At 42.5% G+C, this 21,113-nt stretch overlaps 1 protein-coding gene across 1 annotated transcript in view; it reads right to left on the reverse strand.

The window, feature by feature from the left end:
* Positions 1-9,291: 9,291 nt before the first annotated feature.
* Positions 9,292-21,113, reverse strand: part of METAP2 (methionyl aminopeptidase 2) — a 69,223-nt gene continuing 57,401 nt past the window's right edge. The window contains exons 9-11 of the mRNA XM_033951690.1: positions 19,393-19,496; positions 16,800-16,915; positions 9,292-10,031 (exon numbers count right to left, since the gene is read on the reverse strand). Of these exons, the coding sequence (XP_033807581.1) occupies positions 9,779-10,031; positions 16,800-16,915; positions 19,393-19,496 (473 nt within the window). The 3' untranslated portion in view covers positions 9,292-9,778. The remainder of the gene's footprint in view (positions 10,032-16,799; positions 16,916-19,392; positions 19,497-21,113) is intronic.

The raw sequence follows: 21,113 nt of genomic DNA on the forward strand, positions 1-21,113 counted from the left end.
CTGAACAGACCAAATTACAACAGAATGCTACATAGAAAAATCGAGCTAACAGAATACTTTAGTCACACGAGGCAAGAATAATGTTAGGGGAGTGCAACTAAGGCAACTGCCCCCTAGTCAGAGAGAGAGAGCCCTAAGCCAGCTGGAAGCTAAATAAGCACAGCCTGGACTTTGCAGTCCCCAGTTATGTCTAATACCAGCTCTAGCAAGATACATATTTAAAATCTGAAATATTCTAATCACAAAATATAAAATAAATTTATTTTTTTTCTTTTTGTTGTCTGGTAATTTTATTCTTCAAATCACATTGGTCTCAGGCTTTGGGTTTAGGTTCCTTCTGTCTTCATTGTGGCATGGCTGGCTCCTGAAGGTAAAATAGGCACAAGAGGAGCTGGGGAGAAGATGCCGAGTCTGACACGGGCACAATTTTTTTTTTACCACAGAGTAAGACTTTTCATTGCTCCCACGGGGCGGTAAAAGGTTTTGTCTCCATTCCCGCGGGGCAGTGAAAGGTCTTGTCCCCATTCCTGCGGATTTACTGCGGTTTACTGTTGTAAACAGTCCCCACGTCATTCTCTACTAAGAATAGAAGCATGCCAGCACAAAACAGTTCCAGTTTTATACTAAAACCCCTTCAAAATGAGAGCCAAGTACCTTAATAGGTTTACTTGACTGGACATGCAATATGAAAAGAATGTCATAATCTCAACAGACATCATGGTCCAAGGCTCAAAAGGCACACTCGTTCACTAAAAAAATAAAAAGGGCTACACCCAGATGATGTTTCAACAAGAAACTGAAGGTAGAACTGGAGCTCATTGGGGGGGGGGGGGGGGGTGTTACAATGATTACTAAAGGTCATAATCAACTTGTGACAAGACCAGCCTTACAACAATACTGCTGCCAACTAAGCAATGGGGGATAGTGACTTGCCCAGGGTCACAAAGCATCAGTAGACATGGTAAGTGAACTTGACCTTCCCTATTTCTCAGCAGACTATTTTAAAACTAATCTACTTTCTAAGCATATTTCATAACTTGAATTGCTGAACATACCTGACTTTTGATGTACATACATCAGTTTATTGTATTTGTAACTCATAATATCCATCATTGTATACAAATTCTCAAGCTGATTCATTCTTTGCCAACCAAACAGCAGCTGCATCTTAGTTGGCACAGCTTCAGTTGCTGTATTAACTAAATTCCTGAAATTTACAAGGTCCCTATAAAACCAGCACTTGTTAACTTTATTATTGAACTAGAGATACCTTCTGATATGCCTTATCCAGGGGTGTCCAATGTCGGTCCTTGAGGGCCACAATCCAGTCGGGTTTTCAGGATTTCCCCAATGAATATGCATGAGATCTATTAGCATACAATGAAAGCAGTGCATGCAAATAGACCTCATGTATATTCATTGGGGAAATCCTGAAAATCCGACTGCGGTCCTCGAGGACCAACATTGGACACCCCTGCCTTATGCTAACACTTCCATTTAAAGGCACTAGACTCTATAATCAGGCTTTAACTGTGGCCCAGATTTCCTGAAACATGTAAGCAAATTTTATCCAGCGGCAAAGATGGTGGTGGTGGTGGTGGTGGTAAGCTTTGGGGAGTCAAAGTGATTTAAATCAGCCAAAAACAGTTCCTGGCCACTTATAAGCACTTGTTTTTATGGGCTAACCCAGAGGTAGGGAACTCCGGTCCTCAAGAGCCGTATTCCAGTCGGGTTTTCAGGATTTCCCCAATGAATATGCATGAGATCTATGTGCATGCACTGCTTTCAATGCATATTCATTGGGGAAATCCTGAAAACCCCACTGGAATATGGCTCTCGAGGACCGGAGTTCCCTACCCCTGGGCTAACCAGTTATAACTGCTGAAAATGTCTAGTTAATGCCTAATGTAAAACTAGCTATTTTGAGAGTGCTCCAAGGCAGAATCAGCAATTGGCCAGTTAAGTACAAAGATTCAGCATTTAACATGCTAACTAGGACTATGTAAGTCAATCCTATTTAATTTATTTAGCCCATCCTCCCAAAGGAGCCCAAAACAGGTTACAGGAGTACATTCATAGTATGGGTAGAACATATTTTAGTGAGAAATACAGACTTTACAGCATTTACAGCCTGGACAAAGAGATTTAGATTATAGCATTTACACTATAGACATAACATGCAGACTTACAAATACAGACTTAGTGGACATAAGTTGGTTTAAATTGCAGCATTTTGAGTGTAGATATAACATGGAGGTGGAATAGCTTTTCTCCGCCGGTGGGTCGTCAGAGAATGTGGTAGTAATTCAGATTATATTTGCGGTGGCATGCAAATTTTAGTGAGATTCCGTTTGAGATCCATCCATCCAGGGTGTAGATGTGGATCTTCAAGGAGCTGGGTTTGTAAAGAGAAAAGTTTTCAAGGCTTTTCTGAAGTTCCAAAGACTAGTGATCTAATGGATGGGGGAATGATGTGCCAATTTCTGCACACATGTAATGAGAATATGAGCGTCTTTGGGCTGTCTCAAATGAGACTAAGCGGCCGGGTGGCAGGACCAGCCATTTTTCTGTTTGGGATCTCAGTGATTGGTTCTGGATGTAAATTTGTAGTTTTGATGCTATGTAGTTTGGTGTCATTTTGTGGAAAGTTTTGAAAGCTAACACCAAGGCTTTAAAGGCACATCATTTTTGGATAGGCAGCCAGTGCATGGATGTTAGTGCAGGGGTGATAGTCGTGGAAGCCCAAGTTTTTTTTAGAAGTCAGATTGCGGCATTTTGCACACCTTGTAAACGGGAGAGTGTTTTTGTGGGTAAGTCCACTAGTAGAGCGTGGCAGTAATCTAAGCAGGATAGTATAAACGCATATAGTAGCTGGGCGAAATCATTTTCTGAAAAGTAAGCACGGATGCATTTTAGTTGTCAGAGGTAATAGAAGGATGATGATACTATTGTTATGTAGTTCACCATAGTGGAGTTGAAGATTGGCCTAATGGTTAGGGCAGCAGCAGCAGCAGCAGCACCCTGAGGTTGCAAATTCAAGCCCAGCACTGCTCCTTGTGACCCTGGGCAAGTCACTTAATACTCCATTACCCAGGTAGTCTCCCCAACAGAGGTGGAGACAAAGACTGAATTCAAAAAAGTGTGATACAGGCACATGGGACACCTTACGGAGAATACGAGATAGTGGATCTGCTGCTGGGAAGATTGGATGGGCCATTGGCCTTTATCTGCCATCATGTCTGTTTCTCTCTTCAGTTGGACCAAGATAAATAACCTCTGAAAGAGAAAATGATAACAAAGAGGGGTGTTGGGCACTCCCTGATAACTTTGCTCTGTCCTACAATAGGAACAAAAATCAGTAAACAAACATTGCAAAACTACCACACCTTTTCACTCAAAACTAAAGGTGGAACCAGCTCACTACCTACCTGCGTGCAACCAGCACTAACACTTATATAGCTCTGTGAAAGCAGTGTTTAGTAGAACTCTAATCCACTGCCTTACAATAATTTCCTTTTCTTTTTTGCCTGCCACGAACAAAGTCACTAGAAATTCAACCCAGACATTCAACACAGCTGTATCCATCTCTGACAGTATGGGGCAGAAGGAATTGTATGCTGTTCTACAGGAAAGAGGATTATCGAGGTAAGAATCTAATCCTTCCTGTGCAAACATATTTCCTTACGAATGAGATGTGCCCAAGCAGTCCCTTGAACCTGCAACAAGCACTGAGGATCCAAAAGCCACTTCTGCTTGTGCCGACGCATCCACTCTGTAAAACGTCATAAAAAGTATGAAGAGTGGACCATGTGGCTGCTCTGTGAATTTCATAAGGTGACATTGCCCTGGACTCTGCCCAAGAAGCCACACTTCTGGAAGAGTGAGCTTTCAAAGTGACTGGCAGGTGCACAGAGAGTGTTACCTCAGGGTGAAGCCCCTTCAGTCTGTGGAGCTGCAGGAACCAGAGATCCAGGCAGAAAAGGACTAGGATGATTTGTGTCAGATATATTGCTCTCCAAGAAAACATCCGCTTTGGAGGATCAGTGGCATTCCTAGATCATAAGAACATAAGAAGTTGCCCCCGCTGAGTCAGACCAGAGGTCCATCTTGCTCAGTGGTCCGTTCCCGCGGCGGCCCATCAGGCCTAGTGCCTGAACAGTAATCCCTGATTAATTTTATAACTTACCTCTAATCCCATCCCTATAATCTACCTCTACTCTTATCTGTACCCCTCATGGAAAGGATCTAACAGTGCAAAGACTTTTCAAACTGTTGGATTTAACTGAAGTTATTACAGTTTCTTTGCGGGAGCTGGATCTAGAGTCCCTGCAGTCTCAGCTGCTTAGTTTTCACCATTATGCAGTACCAAGTCACAGTCCACGTGCTTCGCTTCTCATCCAGAGATTACCAGGGTAATAATGGTGCATATGAACATGCCAGAATGTAACAATATGTGAGACAGAGTCAAGTAGAGGGGAGGAAATGGTATCAGAGGGGCATGTAGTGGACTTGGCTGGGGGTAATAGTGGACATGACAATGAAGCCGTCGGCACAATGTGCAGCAGCCGCTAAGAAAGCGAATAGAATGCTGGGAATAATCAAGGGTATTACAAGCAGAACGAAAGAAGTTATCCTGCCATTGTATCGGACGATGGTGCGCCCGCATCTGGAGTACTGCGTCCAATATTGGTCTCCGTACCTAAAGAAGGATATGGCGATACTCAAGAGGGTTCAGAAGAGAGCGACAAGTTTGATAAAAGATATGGAAAACCTTTCATACGCTGAAAGATTAGAGAGACTGGGGCTATTTTCGCTGGAGAAGCGGAGACTTAGAGGGAATATGATAGAGACAAGATCACAAAGGGCATAGAGAAAGTGGAGCGGGACAGATTCTTCAAACTTTCGACAACTACAAGAACGAGAGGGCATTTGGAAAAATTAAAAGGGGACAGATTTAGAATCAATGCTAGGAAGTTCTTCACCCATCAGGTGGTGGACATGATAGGACAGGGTACGGTATTGGAGTTCAAGAAGGGATTGGACAATTTTATGAAGGAAAAGGGGATAGAAGGGTATAGATAAAGGGTTACTATACGGTCCTGGACCTGATGGGCCACCGCGTGAGCGGACTGCTGGGCATGATGGACCTCTGGTCTGACCCAGCAGAGGCATGGCTTATGTTCAGTTTCTTCCTCTGTGATTTCAGAGAAGGAAGAAAAGTTAGCTCAAGATGTTTATCCCTATCTTAAATTTAATCTTCTTGTTAGCCAATATTTACGGATCAGGAGAGTATGTTCATCTATACAGAGTTTTAATGAAGCAGCTAAAGATCTAGATCAGCGTTTTACTGATAGAGGTTACCTTAAAAAAAGCTATTAAACGAGCTTATCTTAAGGCTCGATATGTACATAGAGATCTCATAGTGAAGACTGTAAACTCATATGCATCTTACCTTTTTTTGAGTCTTCTACAATTTTGATATCTTATATAAAAAACTACTAGCACATTCTATAATACTATTACATTACTATGAAATATTTTCAGAAATACCAATGTTTGCCTTTACTCGTGGCAAAACGATTGGTCAAATGCCGACTTGTTATACAGGATGTCATAATAAATGTAACAGATGTCAATTGTGTTGAAGGAGAGTAATGGCAAGATCCTCAGTCTAAAAATTTTTTTAAAGTAAGACCCATACGACCTGTCGTTCTGCAAGAGTTATATATATTTATATAGGACACACTATGCGTCCAGTTCACCTAAGACTAAATGAATATAAATCGAGAGTATCAAAAATATTCAGGCTCCTATTGTTCAACTAAGAAACATAAACTACTGATTTAAGATGGAGAGTCATTGACTCTGGATATTACAGGAAGGGTGGAGGGACATTTAGAAGATAAACTTAACTATTCTGAACAGCGCTGGATTTATAGATTAAACTCAGTAAATCCGTTCAGATTAAATGAATTAGAATGGACCTCTTTATTCTAATTCGGAAGGGAGGATCATCCGATTCTCTATTAAGACACTTATTAAGATTCTCTGGCATTGAGCGGCTGTTAATGCTTAAAAATTGTATGGCTTAATTTTGGTCTTTCCCGATTTCCGTAGTCAGATCTTCTGGTTCCCCCGTACTTCCGGTGTTATCAGCTGACTGTCTGGTTAGATATAAACTGTTCTAAAAACGCCACCACCATCTTCGTGGATATAGAGGTCTACGATACTGGCGACTTGAATATGAGATGGGTGACTTACCAATTGAAAAGTTTTATGTACATATAGAATAATAGCTAATACTTTAATTCTATGCTTTTTAAGGACTTCACCTTGAAAAAGCTTATTAGCTAAACATGTCTGTGAATTTCAGTCCCCGATTCAGACTACAAGAATAAAACTAAGTACCAACTAATATATAAAATACTTTATGAAAGTGAAAGACAATCATATATAGTTTTAAAAATTAATGAAAATGAATTAAATATATTTATAAAAAGAATTTTTGTGAGCCGATGACGATCTAACACTTAAAGCTTAGGGTAATGAAATCAACTGAATTCTAAATGGTGCGTCTGAGGATCGTATAAACATCTAAACTTTATAAGGGTGTTATATTTATAGGGATCTTTAGAGTTTTCTTTCCCTATTTTTTGTGACTATCATTGAATAACCTCAGTCCTATTATTGGATATAGTGGTATAAGTTTGATATATCTGAAGTATATTTACTGTCATTTATTTTGGTAATGTCACACAATTTTGGCAAACACTATTAAATATATTTGGCTATATTGAACAGTACCTTCAATCTGAAAGAACATAAATCAGTCTACCAACGCTAAGTCAAGGCACACGATTTAATTAAGAAAAAATTAAGAAAAAAACACACACCACACCAAACTTTAGAATTATGAAATCAAGACAAAATTCTTGAATTGTTCTTCCAAATTGAAACTATACAGTATGTTGAAGTAAACTCCTACTTTAATGAATTTGATTGTATATTTTAGACAGCACTACTACATTAATATAAGAACATTAGCCTTACTGGGTCAGACCAATGGTCCATTAAACCCAGTAGCCCATTCTCACTGTGGCCAATCCAGGTCACTAATACCTGGCCAAAACACAAGGAATAGCAATATTCCATGCTACCAATCCATGGCAAGGATCACCACTACCTCCTACACTCTTCAACCTATACATTGCTTCCCTCAGCTCTTGCCTAGACAAACTAGGCCTTACATCCTACAGCTACACAGACATCACCATTCTACTTCCTTTCGACCAACCAGCACCCTCCATGGCAAGCACAATACACAAAATACTTGATACAGTAGAAATATGGATGAAAGAACACAAACTGAAACTAAACCCTGACAAAACAAACTTCATCCTCCTCAAAAATAGCAAAACACCAACTAACAAACCTAGTAATAAACTCAACCTCATACTCCATCCAACCCACTCTAAAACTCCTGGGAGTGCTGATAGACAGAAGATGCACCATGCAGCCACAAATCAACAAAACAATTTTAAAAAAAATCATTCGCAGTCATGAGAAACCTAAGGCAAGTTCGAAAATTCTTTGGGAAAAAACAAACAACCATTTTCAATTTATAGTACAATCCCTAGTCCTAGGTCTATTGGACTACTGCAACATACTATATCTCCCCTGCCCAACAACCATGATGAAGCAACTACAAACAGTACAAAACACAGCCTTAAGACTTATCTACTCACTGAAGAAATATGACCACATTACAGAGGCATACCACGACTCACACTGGCTCCCAATACAAGCAAGAGTACTCTTCAAATTCTACTGCCTACTATTCAAAGCCATAAACGGAGACAGCCCAGTCTACTGGAACAGACTAAAATCAATCCACCTCAACCAGACACAGGAGAACCCATGCATTATTCATGCACCCTCCAACCAAAAACATGACATGAAAAAAAACTGTATGACAACCTCCTAGCCACTCAAGCAGCAAAGCTGGACCACCAACTCTCCAATATACTGACTTCGACCACAGACTACAAAACCTTCAAAAAAGAAACAAAAACCTTACTATTCAAAAAAATACATAAAACCAAACTAGCACACCTAGATCTACCTCAAAAATCACCTGCAATTTGCTCCATTCCTTGGCAAACTAGAAAATATCCAGACCACTCCTTATGTACTTCTAAATGTCCTGACAATTCATATGTAATCCGCCTTGAACTGCAAGGTAACGGCGGAACAGAAATCACTAATGTACCGTAATGTAACTTAAGATACTATTTGGTATATGTTCCTCACTTGTACCTCTTTCCTGGAATTCTCAAAGATTGGGTCTAGTCAGAACCATGCAAAAACTTTAACTGTTTTTTCCCTCTCTCATAAGGGATTGTTTTCCCTGGCAAATCAGGTAAATCCTATTCCTTCAAATTAACAGAAATATGGAATGATATTACCTTAAAGCTAAGAGAATTGGGTCCATTTCAACTTTTTTGCAAAAATGTAAAAACATGGTTATTCTCTAAATTGTAAGTTTATGCCCTTTCTTTATTTCTACTTGATGTAAACCGAATTGAGCTTTATTATATGAAGATGACCCGGTCTATAAATCTAAGTTTTTAGTTTAGTTCTTGTGGGATCTAACAGTTTTTATCTGTGGGAAGGGAGACTCTGTGCTAAACATACTGTTTGAGTTTGAGTTGTCTCATATGAAAAGTGCTGTGCCATGCGAAAGGTCTCTGGTTCCATTACTAAGTCAGGTCTTCTGAGGCTACTATACAGGCCACAAGCAGAGAGTCATTGTAATTGTTTAAGAATAGTACCTGGTATCCAAAAGCTGGGTTACGATTACAGGATTTCAGAAGGAACTCTGGTGTAGTGCTGTCGCAGCAACATACCAGACTAGATAACTACAAATAAAGGCTCATGGTGCCAGATTCCAGCCCTGCTCCCAACTGAGCTGAAGCAGCTGCCAGATCAAAATTACTTATTTTGAGGACCTCTTCTGCCATGCTCCATAGAGGCGGGAATGCGTTACCTGCATCCTCAACACAGTGACTTACATTTTGCTCATCAGTATTACTCAGCCCCTTACTTCAAACAAATACTGTACATCTCATACAGCTTCTGTTTATAGGGCAAACACTTCCAGAGGCATGGTGGGACTGTAAAGTGATCAATCACTGAAATCACAGTATTTACACTAGAGAACTACTGCTTCTCATCTTTCTCTAAATGGTAGAGTGTTAAGGCCACTCAGAAATCACTACACAAGGCGTTGAATACTATATTTATAGATCTGAAAATTTCAACTTTTAATTTTATTTTATTTTTTACAAAATGGGTTCCAGGGAATTTTAAAAGGCAACATTGCTTATATGCAGAAATCAGAGAGAGTCAAGTTTATGAAAGCACTGAGGTTGGAATATAAATATTTGAAAAAACATAAATTTTATAATAAAGTGTTCTAAAAATTAAAATGTAAAAATGCTGAATCCAAACTAAGAATTTGGTTTTTTTTGTTTTAATTACACATTCCCCTGAACAGGGGAGAAAAAGGTAACAGTTGAACACATGAAATCTCTCTACAGGCTCAAAAGCTTTCCAACATTATATTAAAAGTCTTGACTTTCCCTGAATGCCTCCTATTCCGAAAAGGAAGGAAAATATTACATAGGTTCACTGTTAGTGAGATGTGTTGCAAATTAAATCTGGTATACTGCATTCCAACAAAGCAAAGAACAAGATGGTGACAATGTCAACATTCAGTTTAATAATCTTCTCCTCGACTGACAACTTCTTTGCAAGTAGGGCGTAGCAGTATAGTATGCTCAAACTGGGCTGTATAGGAACCTTTAATGTCGCACAGTGGAGGGTAGGGATCCACTATTCCCAAGTCACACAGATTTTTCAAAGCCATTAGGTATTTACTCTCTCCTAGGCGATCTAGCCACCTGCGACAAAAGGCAAGAGTGCCAAAGTTTTCATTGATGACATTCAGCAAGTGTTTTGCTCTTGGAAGCCTGTAACAGAAGAATTCAGTATTTTCTCTCATTCATGTGAATGAAACTTCATTTGAAAAGCTGAACTATATAGCATAGCTATCAAAAAGTAGCTTATAAAAACATAAGTAGTTTATTCATTTACCCAAAAATACTCACTAGGATATGCATTCGATTCGTTACATTTTGCACATACAAAAAATAAAATGCACATTGAATAAATTTATGCATATTAAAAAGGTTTCATTTTAGTATGGAATGAACCAAAAAAGAGCAAAAATGAGGTACAAAAGCCAAAAACCAACCAAAGTGTTTTGCCCTTTGCACATTCCTAATGTCATTTAGAAATGCCAAAATGTACTCCTGTGGTTAAGAGCCTAGAAAACTATTTCACACTTGTTACATTAAAATGCAAAAATCCAGGTTAGAGCATTTCTTTCCAGTTATCTTAATTTTAAAAAAGAGAAAATAAACCAGGTAAAGGCAATACTTTCAATCTCCCTGCCTATAGTCTGCTTACAAACCACATGCCGACTCAGGGGTGGGACTAAAGATTCATACCAGCTGTGATTCCTTCCATCAAGCAGCAGAGCTATGTGGGGTTTAAGAAAATTTTAACAAGCACAACCAAGCTCTGCCTATTTCTGGCCACTGTAAGGTTTCTCACCATTTCTTTTAAACGCAAAAGCATTGATGAGGAATGTTTAAAAAAGGAGCAAATTTAATCCCATTTTGGGCCATTTCATAAAGGGGGGACTTCAGGAGTGTGCATTTATAAGGACGACAATTTGAGTTGCCAAAAAGCTGTACATTAAATCTGCATGTGTACAGTCGTGCTGGATCTTATTTTATTACTAGCTTCTCGATCCAGAAGAAAATTAGAGGTCAAGGGATTCAGTAATATTTAATTTTCACTAGAAGTATTGCCCATCTTGCTCATATAGCACAGTTACTTACCGTAACAGGTGTTATCCAGGGACAGCAGGCAGATATTCTTGACTGATGGGTGACGGCACCGACGGAGCCCCGGTACGGACAATTTTAGAGTGATTGCACTCTAGGAACTTTTTAGAAAGTTCTAGCTCGGCCGCACCGCGCACGCGCGAGTGCCTTCCCGCCCGACAGAGGCGCGCGGTCCCTCAGTTAGTATAAGCCAGCTAAGAAGCCAACCCGGGGAGGTGGGTGGGACGCAAGAATATCTGCCTGCTGTCCCTGGATAACACCTGTTACGGTAAGTAACTGTGCTTTATCCCAGGACAAGCAGGCAGCTATTCTTGACTGATGGGTGACCTCTAAGCTAACAAAAAGAGGGATGGAGGGAAGGTTGGCCATTAAGAAAACAAATTTTGTAATACAGATTGGCCGAAGTGACCATCCCTTCTGGAGAATGCATCCAGACAATAATGAGATGTAAAAGTGTGAACTGAGGACCAAGTAGCAGCTTTGCAGATTTCCTCAATAGGAGTGGAACGGAGGAAAGCTACAGATGCTGCCATTGCTCTGACTCGATGGGCCGTGACAGAACCTTCCAGTGTCAGTCCGGTCTGAGCATAACAGAAAGAAATGCACGCTGCTAGCCAATTAGACAACGTGCGTTTAGAAACAGGACGTCCCAATTTGTTCGGATCAAAGGACAGAAAAAGTTGGGGAACTGATCTGTGGGGTTTCGTACGCTCCAGATAGTAAGCAAGAGCCCTTTTACAATCCAAAGTATGCAGAGCTTGTTCCCCAGAATGGGAATGAGGTTTGGGAAAGAAAACCGGTAGAACAATAGATTGGTTGAGATGAAATTCCGAGACAACCTTGGGGAGAAACTTTGGATGTGTACGTAAAACCACCTTGTCATGATGAAAGACCGTAAAAGGTGGATCTGCAACCAGTGCATGAAGCTCACTGACTCTCCTGGCAGAGGTAAGAGCAATAAGGAAAAGTACCTTCCAAGTGAGAAATTTGAAAGGAGAAGTAGCTAAAGGTTCAAATGGAGGCTTCATTAAAGCTGAAAGAACCACATTGAGATCCCAGATAACCGGAGGGGCTTTAAGAGGTGGTTTCACATTGAAAAGCCCACGCATGAACCTGGATACCAGGGGATGAGCTGAAAGAAGTTTTCCATGGACTGGCTCATGAAAAGCTGCAATGGCACTGAGGTGGACCCTGATGGAAGAGGACTTCAGGCCAGAGTCAGACAAAGAAAGAAGATAATCCAACAACGTCTCCACTGCTAGGGAAGTGGGATCAAGATGATGAAGAAGACACCAGGAAGAAAATCTTGTCCACTTTTGATGGTAACATTGTAGAGTGGCTGGTTTCCTGGAGGCATCAAGAATGGAACGAACGGGCTGAGACAAAAGAGTATCAGTCGAGTTCAGCCCGAGAGATACCAAGCCATCAGGTGTAGAGACTGGAGGTTGGGATGCAGAAGGGTTCCCTGCTGTTGCGTAAGCAGAGAAGGAAACAGAGGAAGAAGAAAAGGTTCCCTGGAACTGAGTTGAAGTAGAAGGGAGAACCAATGTTGCCTGGGCCACCTCGGAGCAATCAGAATCATGGTGGCTCGTTCCCTCTTGAGCTTGAACAAGGTTCTCAACATGAGAGGCAGAGGAGGGAAGGCGTACAGGAACAGATTCGACCAGTCGAGGAGAAAAGCATCTGCTGTTAGACGGTGTGGAGAGTAAAGTCTGGAGCAGAATAGGGGCAGCTGATGATTGTGAGGAGCTGCAAAGAGGTCTATCTGAGGAGTGCCCCATTGATTGAAGATAGAGTGCAGAGTTACGGGATCGAGTGTCCACTCGTGAGGTTGGAGAATTCTGCTGAGTTTGTCCGCTAAGGAATTCTGTTTCCCTTGAATGTATATAGCTTTCAGGAAGAGATGATGATCTATGGCCCAAGTCCAGATCTTCTGAGCTTCCTGGCATAAAAGGCGAGAGCCTGTCCCACCCTGTTTGTTGATGTAGTACATCGCAACCTGATTGTCTGTGCACAACAGAAGGACCTGAGGAAAGAGAAGGTGTTGGAAGGCCTTGAGGGCGTAAAACATCGCTCTGAGTTCCAGGAAATTGATTTGATGTTTCCTCTCCTGGGCTGACCAAAGACCTTGAGTCTGGAACTCGTTCAAGTGAGCTCCCCATGCATACAGAGAGGCGTCGGTGGTGATGACTAGTTGATGAGGAGGCTGATGGAACAGAAGACCTCTGGATAGATTTGAGGATACCAACCACCATTGCAGAGACTGACGAAGAGATGATGTCACAGATATGTGTCGTGAGCAAGGGTCCGACGCTTGGGACCACTGGGTCGCAAGGGTCCATTGAGGAGTGCGCAGGTGAAGACGGGCATGAGGTGTGACATGAACTGTGGATGCCATGTGTCCCAAGAGCACCATCATTTGCCTTGCTGAGATGGACGGCAGAGGAAGTACCTGGTGACATAGAGACTGAAGGGTCTGAAGACGATTGGATGGCAGGAAAGCTCTCATGAGGAGTGTATCTAGGATCGCTCCAATGAATTGAAGTCTCTGAGTGGGAATGATATGGGATTTGGGTAGATTGATCTCGAATCCCAGAAGTTGTAGAAACTGGATGGTTTGGTTGGTGGCCAGAAGGACCGATTGGGCAGAAGTGTCTTTGATCAACCAATCGTCCAGGTAAGGAAATACATGCAGGTGGTGAGAGCGTAGAAAAGCCGCCACCACAATGAGACATTTGGTGAATACCCTTGGAGATGAGGCAAGACCGAAGGGCAGCACCTTGTACTGGTAATGACAATGATTGATCATGAATCGGAGATATGGTCTTGAGGTTACATTGATCGGTATGTGAGTGTAAGCCTCTTTGAGATCGAGGGAGCATAGCCAGTCGTTTTGATTTAGAAGGGGATAAAGGATGGCTAAAGAAAGCATCTTGAATTTTTCTTTTACTAGATGAATGTTGAGATCGCGAAGATCCAGGATGGGTCTGAGATCTCCTGTCTTTTTGGGAACTAGAAAGTAACGGGAGTAGAATCCCTGCCCCTTTTGATCTAGAGGAACTTCCTCTATAGCGTTCAGAAGGAGGAGGGATTGGACCTCCTGAATAAGGAGGGCTGATTGAGGACTGTTCAAAGCAGACTCTTTTGGCAGGCTTTGAGGTGGGAGAGTCTGAAAGTTGAGAGAGTAGCCGTGGCGGATGATGTTGAGGACCCATTGGTCCGAAGTGATTACTTCCCACCGGCTGAGGAACAGAGAAAGTCGACCTCCTATTGGTTGAGGCAGGAGAGCAGGAATAGGGATACTGGCTATACTGCGGAGAATGAAGTCAAAAGGGCTGTGACTTTTGCTGAGGAGGTTGTTTTACAGCTTGTTGCTGTTGCTGTTGTCTGGGAGGCTGACGTTGCTGTTGCCTCTGACGCCTAGGTTGTTGAGCAGTGGTAGGCAATGGACGGGCTGTGAAACGGCGTTGATAGGCCGATTGCTGCCTGTATGGTCTTGGCGGAGGAGGCTTCTTTTTATTCTTGAGCAGGGTATCCCAGCGCGTCTCATGAGCAGAGAGCTTTTGTGTGGTTGAGTCCATGGAATCCCCAAAGAGCTCATCCCCTAGACATGGGGCATTGGCTAACCGATCTTGATGGTTAACATCAAGCTCGGATACCCGAAGCCAGGCCAAACGACGCATAGCTACTGACATTGCTGTCGCTCTGGATGTAAGTTCAAAAGTGTCATATATGGATCTCACCATAAACTTACGCAATTGGAGAAGAGACGACAAGCATGTGTGAAAAGCGGAATGCTTTCGTGAAGGAAGATATTTCTCGAAAGAAGCCATGGTGGTAAGGAGATGCTTTAAATAAAAAGAAAAATGAAAAGCATAATTACTAGCCCTATTAGCTAACATAGCATTTTGGTAGAGCCTCTTACCAAATTTATCCATGGCCCTTCCTTCTCTGCCAGGAGGGACAGATGCATATACACTGGCTCCTGAAGTCTTTTTAAGGGTGGATTCGACAAATAAGGATTCATGTGGTAGTTGAGGTTTGTCGAACCCAGGAATGGGAATTACCTTATATAGAGAATCCAGTTTACGTGGGGCCCCTGGGACAGTTAAAGGAGTCTCTAAATTCTTATAGAAAGTTTCCCTCAAGATGTCATGAAGGGGAAGTTTCAAAAATTCCTTTGGAGGCTGATCAAAATCAAGGGCATCCAAAAAAGCTTTAGACTTTTTGGATTCAGCCTCCAAAGGAATGGACAAGGACTCACACATCTCTTTCAAAAAACTAGAGAAAGAGGAAGTGGCCTGTTTGGAGGATGGGTCAGGGACAGCCGAATCCTCCTCCTCTGAGGAACATTCTCCTTCAGAAAGAAAGGGTTCCTCTGAGTCTCCCCACAGATCAGGGTCCCTTACATGGGAAGAATGGTCCCGAGACTCAGGTGTCGACGTTTGCATGTGTCGGGTTTTGCGCATCGACTTACCCGACCTCATCGATACCGTGTCCGGAGAAGTTATCGGACGCACCGGTGCCGAAGTCTGCACCGATTGATGGTGAGCTCTCGGCTCCGGTGCAAGGACTGGCATCGATACCGATGAGGTTAGGTGAAGCGGTACCGAAACAGTGGAAGCGGTTAATACGGGTTCCACAATCGGTACCGATACAGGTTGTTCAACAACCGGTACCGATGGCTCGGTGCGAACTGGCACCGGAAGGTTCGGTGTCATGATAGCAGGAAGGAGTCGTTCTAATTGCTCCTTAAGCTGCACCTGAAGGATGGCCGTAATGCGGTCATCGAGGGATGGCACCGGTACCGCTTTTTTCTTCTGCGGTACCTGCGGTGCCGCTCGACGCCCCGGAGATGAGGAGCCCGATGTCGAGGGACTCACCTCTATAGGGGCGGAGCGCTTCCGCTGGCGTCGAACCGGCGGCAGGATTGGGCTCACTGCACTCGAGGCCGGAAGACGTTCCAGCGGGGAAGGCTTCTTAGCCGGCTTACCTGACTGTTGGGATGCCGGTGTGGAATCACGCGGCGTCGAAGACGAGGGTGCCGACTGAATCGGTGCCGAAGCCGGAGTCGAAGGAACGGGGTCGGACATCTCGGCACCGAACAACAATCGCTGTTGAATTAAGCGATTTTTTAATGTTCGTTTTTTCAAAGTAGCACAGCGGGTGCAAGAAGAGGCCTGATGCTCAGGACCCAAACACTGTAAACACCAGTTGTGTGGGTCCGTGAGAGATATAGGCCTAGCACACCGCTGGCACTTTTTAAAACCCGGTTGAGGGGGCATGAAAGGAAAAACGGCTTCCGCCAAATCGAAGGCCGAGGCTTCGATGGTGGCAGAAGGCCCCGCCGGGGAAAACCGAAAATTGAAGAAAAAAATGAAAGATTTTTTTTTTTTTTTTTTAACAAAATAAAAGAAAGAAAAAAGGCAAATTAAGCCAAACGTTTACGCGAGCGGGAAGGCAAGTTAGGAAAAAATTTCAACAGCCGTTGAAAACGCGTCTTCTTAGCTCCGCGGAAACTAAGAAACTGAGGGACCGCGCGCCTCTGTCGGGCGGGAAGGCACTCGCGCGTGCGCGGTGCGGCCGAGCTAGAACTTTCTAAAAAGTTCCTAGAGTGCAATCACTCTAAAATTGTCCGTACCGGGGCTCCGTCGGTGCCGTCACCCATCAGTCAAGAATAGCTGCCTGCTTGTCCTGGGATAAAAACACCTACTTTTGAACCTGAGATAGAATTCACCTGATTTCTTGCTACTCATCTACAAAAACAAGGTAGAAAGTAGCAACATTTTGATGATTCCTGAACAGAACAAAGGCTAAGCCTCTAACCTTATTGGCACATGCCCAACATCAAAGTTCTTCATGTAGTGTGAGCATTCCATATCATCATGAACAATTCCTTTTCCTGTGCTTCCAAAGGTCTCGATAGCATATACTTCTCCTTCCTACAAAGGGGGAGAGTCAGTAAATACATGCAGTGTGCCTGGAACCACCTCTCAGAGCGTGTGCTCTGTTTTAAACATTCCATCAATCCAAGTTTGATATACAACAGATTTGCCTATAAAGAGGAAATCCCTTAGAATATTTTATTCCCCCCTCCCGCCAAACATTCGCTGCCATGCTGCTCTGGCTCCACGTAGCATTTTTGCTGAGGAAATATATATATATTTTTTTATATAAACTTTCAGAACACCAACCCCCCTAGCAGTTGAAAACAGCAGCCAATAGCCTAAATTGGGAGCAGGGGAACTGCCCCCACCAAGGACTTTAAATGAAGAGCATCACTGACCAAATATGTCCCATTAACCTGGACTAGCTGCACCTCAGCCCCACCCTGCTCAACAGGTTGCTCTGCCTCACTTGGGAGATACATTAACCCCCCACCCCCAAAATAAATTGCCACTGGAAGTTACAACCTAGGACAACTGGTGTTCCTCTCAACCAGGAGGAACAGGGAGCCCACCATCCTAGAAGCTGTAGTAGCTGTTCAACTAGGGGGTACAGCCTGGCTGTCACTCAACCTGCAGATCCAAAACCAGGTCCAAGAAGCCTCAATCCTCCTAAATCAGGCCACCATGTGCCATATCTGCAGAAAGCAGAGAATACTGAGGCATAGCCCTTTATATACAGTGCTTTTATTGCTACAAAAGCTGTTTTCTGCCTTCATCTCCTGTCTAGGTGACAAACCCACGCAGATAAAAAAAAAAGATAGAAAAAAATCATTTTTATTTTGAATTTAGCAATTAGAATGTGCCAGCTTTAGGAAAGTTTTATCATTTTTGTGCTTTATTCTATACTAGTGCAGGAGTGAGTTGGAGTAGAACGGGTACAAGTGGATCGATTTTTCACTCCGTCAAAAATTATAAAGACTAGTGGACACTCGAAATTACAGGGAAATACTTTTAAAACCCAATAGGATGACTTTTTTTTCACTCAGGAGAATAGTTAAGCTCTGGAGCGCATTGCCAGAGGATGTGATAAGAGCGCATAGCATAGCTGGTTTTAAGGAAGGTTTGGGCAAATTCCTGGAGGAAAGGTCCATACTCTGTTATTGAGAAAGACATGGGGGAAGCCACTGTTTGCCCTGGTTTTGGCCAGGTACTAGTGACCTGGTTTGGCCACTGTGAGAAAGGGCTATTGGGCTTGATGGACCATTGGTCTGACCCAGTAAGGCTATTGTTATGCCTATGCTGGTTTCAATCTCAAAATGGCAGTCACAGGAAATTGCAGCAGTCATTTTGACTGTAGAACCAGAATGGGCAGGAGCAACTTGGTAAGCCGGGATGGGAGGGAGGTGCTTGTATTATTTTTAGTTTCTGCTAAGGCCAAAACCATACTGTCAATTTTTGCCACAGATTTGGTTTCAGCCAAAACCAAAAATCAGCGTCACCCTTTGCCCCACTTCCCAACATCAGGCAGCCTTCCTTTTCAGTATTAGGTGTTCTTTTCCAACATAGCAACACAGATAGTAAATGATGGCAAATAAAGACTCAAGTGGTCGATCTAGTCTGCCCAACTATACATGCTCCATAAATTTATTATTCAGTTTAAAATAAATAATCTTTTTTCTTGGACCAGAAACCAGAGCCCTGCCCAGTAGTGTGCTTAGGTTCCATCTACTGGAGTCTTCAAAGTTCACTCCAGCCCATCTTAACTATCGAAACCCTTCCCAGCCCATTCTCAACTGAATGTTCATATACGGGACCTTATTCACCCCATCAGATCCCATCTTCTCTCCTTCCTTTCCCATTCAAGTGTATCCACTCATCTTCCCCCCACCTCTCCATCCGATTAGGAAACTTATTTGGCCTCGACTCTGGCCTTCTCTCCCTTCTTAATCAAATGTCTCCACTCTGGACTCAGTTTCTTGTCCCAAATCTAGTACCCCATCAAGCATACCTGGGTTCTAGAAACTTCTCATGATTCTTCACTTACAAGGTGCCCTCCCCTCCCCAACGTCCAAAAGCTCAAATGCACTCTATGGGTTAACACAGCAGGCAACCCTTTCCGAGTCAGTGGATACATAAATCAAGCATCCCCAGCAGGTGATAGTGCCTTTTCTCTCATTCTTCACATGTGTTTCAGACAAGCAGGCAGATACCATTTTGAATACCTAATTCCATACTTGCTGACCTCCAAAGAAGCATGAGGCATGCTGATTGACTCTTGCTAACTAATTACATCTGCCTGCTCCTGCGCCTTCCTCCACAAGGATCCCATTGGTCAGGCCTTGCTACATTACCACAAATGCATGCAAGTTTTGCAATTATGCACACAATTTCCTAGGGTGTATTAAGCAACCACCCTAAGCTCTTGGGTCCTAGGTGGCTCAAGTTCTCAGCATCTTTTGAATAAGTACTATACTGGAAAACCAGCAGAGAAAGCATTTTTAAAAGCTGGTTAAGAGATCTCAATATTTTACCTCCATTCTTGTTGCTTCTCCTCCTTTTACAATGGGGACAGTTTTGCCAGCATGTATTCTATATGGGCCAATGGAATGCCCATTCAGATTGCGAATCGGTTTCACTGTTGAGGAAAATGTTACAAGCTTTCAGAAATAAAATTTGAAAATATTGAGCTGTCAGATGAGATTCTACTGCAAATACAGGGTTCTAGAAAAGTCTGCCTCCTTGGACACTAGGGTCATTGGTACTTGAGGTCTTATGTACAAAGTTTCCCCCCTCCGCCCCATACATCCACATGAGGGAAAAAAGTCCTTAATGAATTAGGTTAATATGTTAGAGGTGGGATCCTAAATAGAAACATGATGGCAGATACAGGCCAAATGGTCCATCCAGTATGTGGCCTCCAAATCTTCTGAAATTTACCAAAGTAACCTTTCTGTGTTGCTATTGTGCGCTCCATTTTATATATATGGCATACCGAATTCCACCAAAAGTTATAACTTAATCTGTCATAATTTTTCCAGTTACATGTTATTTGTTGAATTGCTACTCCAGTTAATATGAATAAAAGTTTATTATTATGTGACGAAATTTGACTTTTTGCTCTCATTGTTGTACTTTCCAAAACAATAATATATATGGACAATAGAATAAAAGATTTCTTTAATAAGACATTAACTATTTTTTCTGAGGCCCTCCAAATACCTACAAATTCAAAATGTGGCCCTGCAAAGGGTTTGAATTTGAGACCACTGCTCTAAGAGATCCCATGTGCCTATCCCAAGCTTTCTTGAATTCAGACAGTTTGCATCTACCTCTTCCAGGAGACTGTTCCACACATCTACCACCCTTTCTGTAAAAAAAGGGTATTTCCTTAGATTACTCCTGAGCCTATCACCTCTTAACTTCATCCTATGCTCTCTCATTCTAGAGCTTCCTTTCAAATGAGACTCAATTCATGTGTATTTCAATGTCTCTCTAATATCTCCCCTCTCAAGTATACAGATTGAGATATTTAACTTTGTCCCCATACACCTTATGGTGAAGACTACACAGCATTTAAGTAGCCTTCCTCTGGACCAACTCCATCCTTTTTATATCTTTTTGAAAATGCGATCTCCAGAATTGTATACAATATTCTAAATGAGGTCTCACCAGAATCTTATACAGGGGTATCAATACCTCCTTTTTCCTACTGGCCATACCTCTCCCAATGCAACCTAGCATCTTTCTAGCTTTCGCTATCACCTTTTCAACCTGTTTGGCCACCTTAAGATCACCACATACTATCACACCCAAGTCCTGCTCTTCTGTTGTGCACAAATTCTTCACCTCCTAAACTGTACCGTTCCTTCAGGTTTTTGCAGCCCAAATGCATGACCTTGTATTTCTTAGCATTAAATATTAGCTGACAAATTTCAGACCATTCTTCAAAACTTTGCTAGGTCTTTCTTCATGTTATTCACACCATCCAGGGTGTCTATGCTATTGCAGATTTTGGTATCAACTGCAAAGAGGCAAATCTTATCCGACAGCCCTTCAGCAATAGTGCTTACAAAAATGTTAACGGGCCCAAGAACTATACCTTGAGGCACACCACTGGTAACATCCCTTTCCTCAGAGCGATCCTCACTGAGCACTATCCTCTTGTCATCTTCCACTTAATCAGTTCCTGACCCAGCCTGTCACTTTGCGGTCCACCCCGAGGGCACTCAGTTTATTTATTAGACATATGTAT

This window comes from Geotrypetes seraphini, chromosome 7 (genome assembly GCF_902459505.1).
Source record: "Geotrypetes seraphini chromosome 7, aGeoSer1.1, whole genome shotgun sequence".
Taxonomy (NCBI): Eukaryota; Metazoa; Chordata; class Amphibia; order Gymnophiona; family Dermophiidae; genus Geotrypetes; species Geotrypetes seraphini.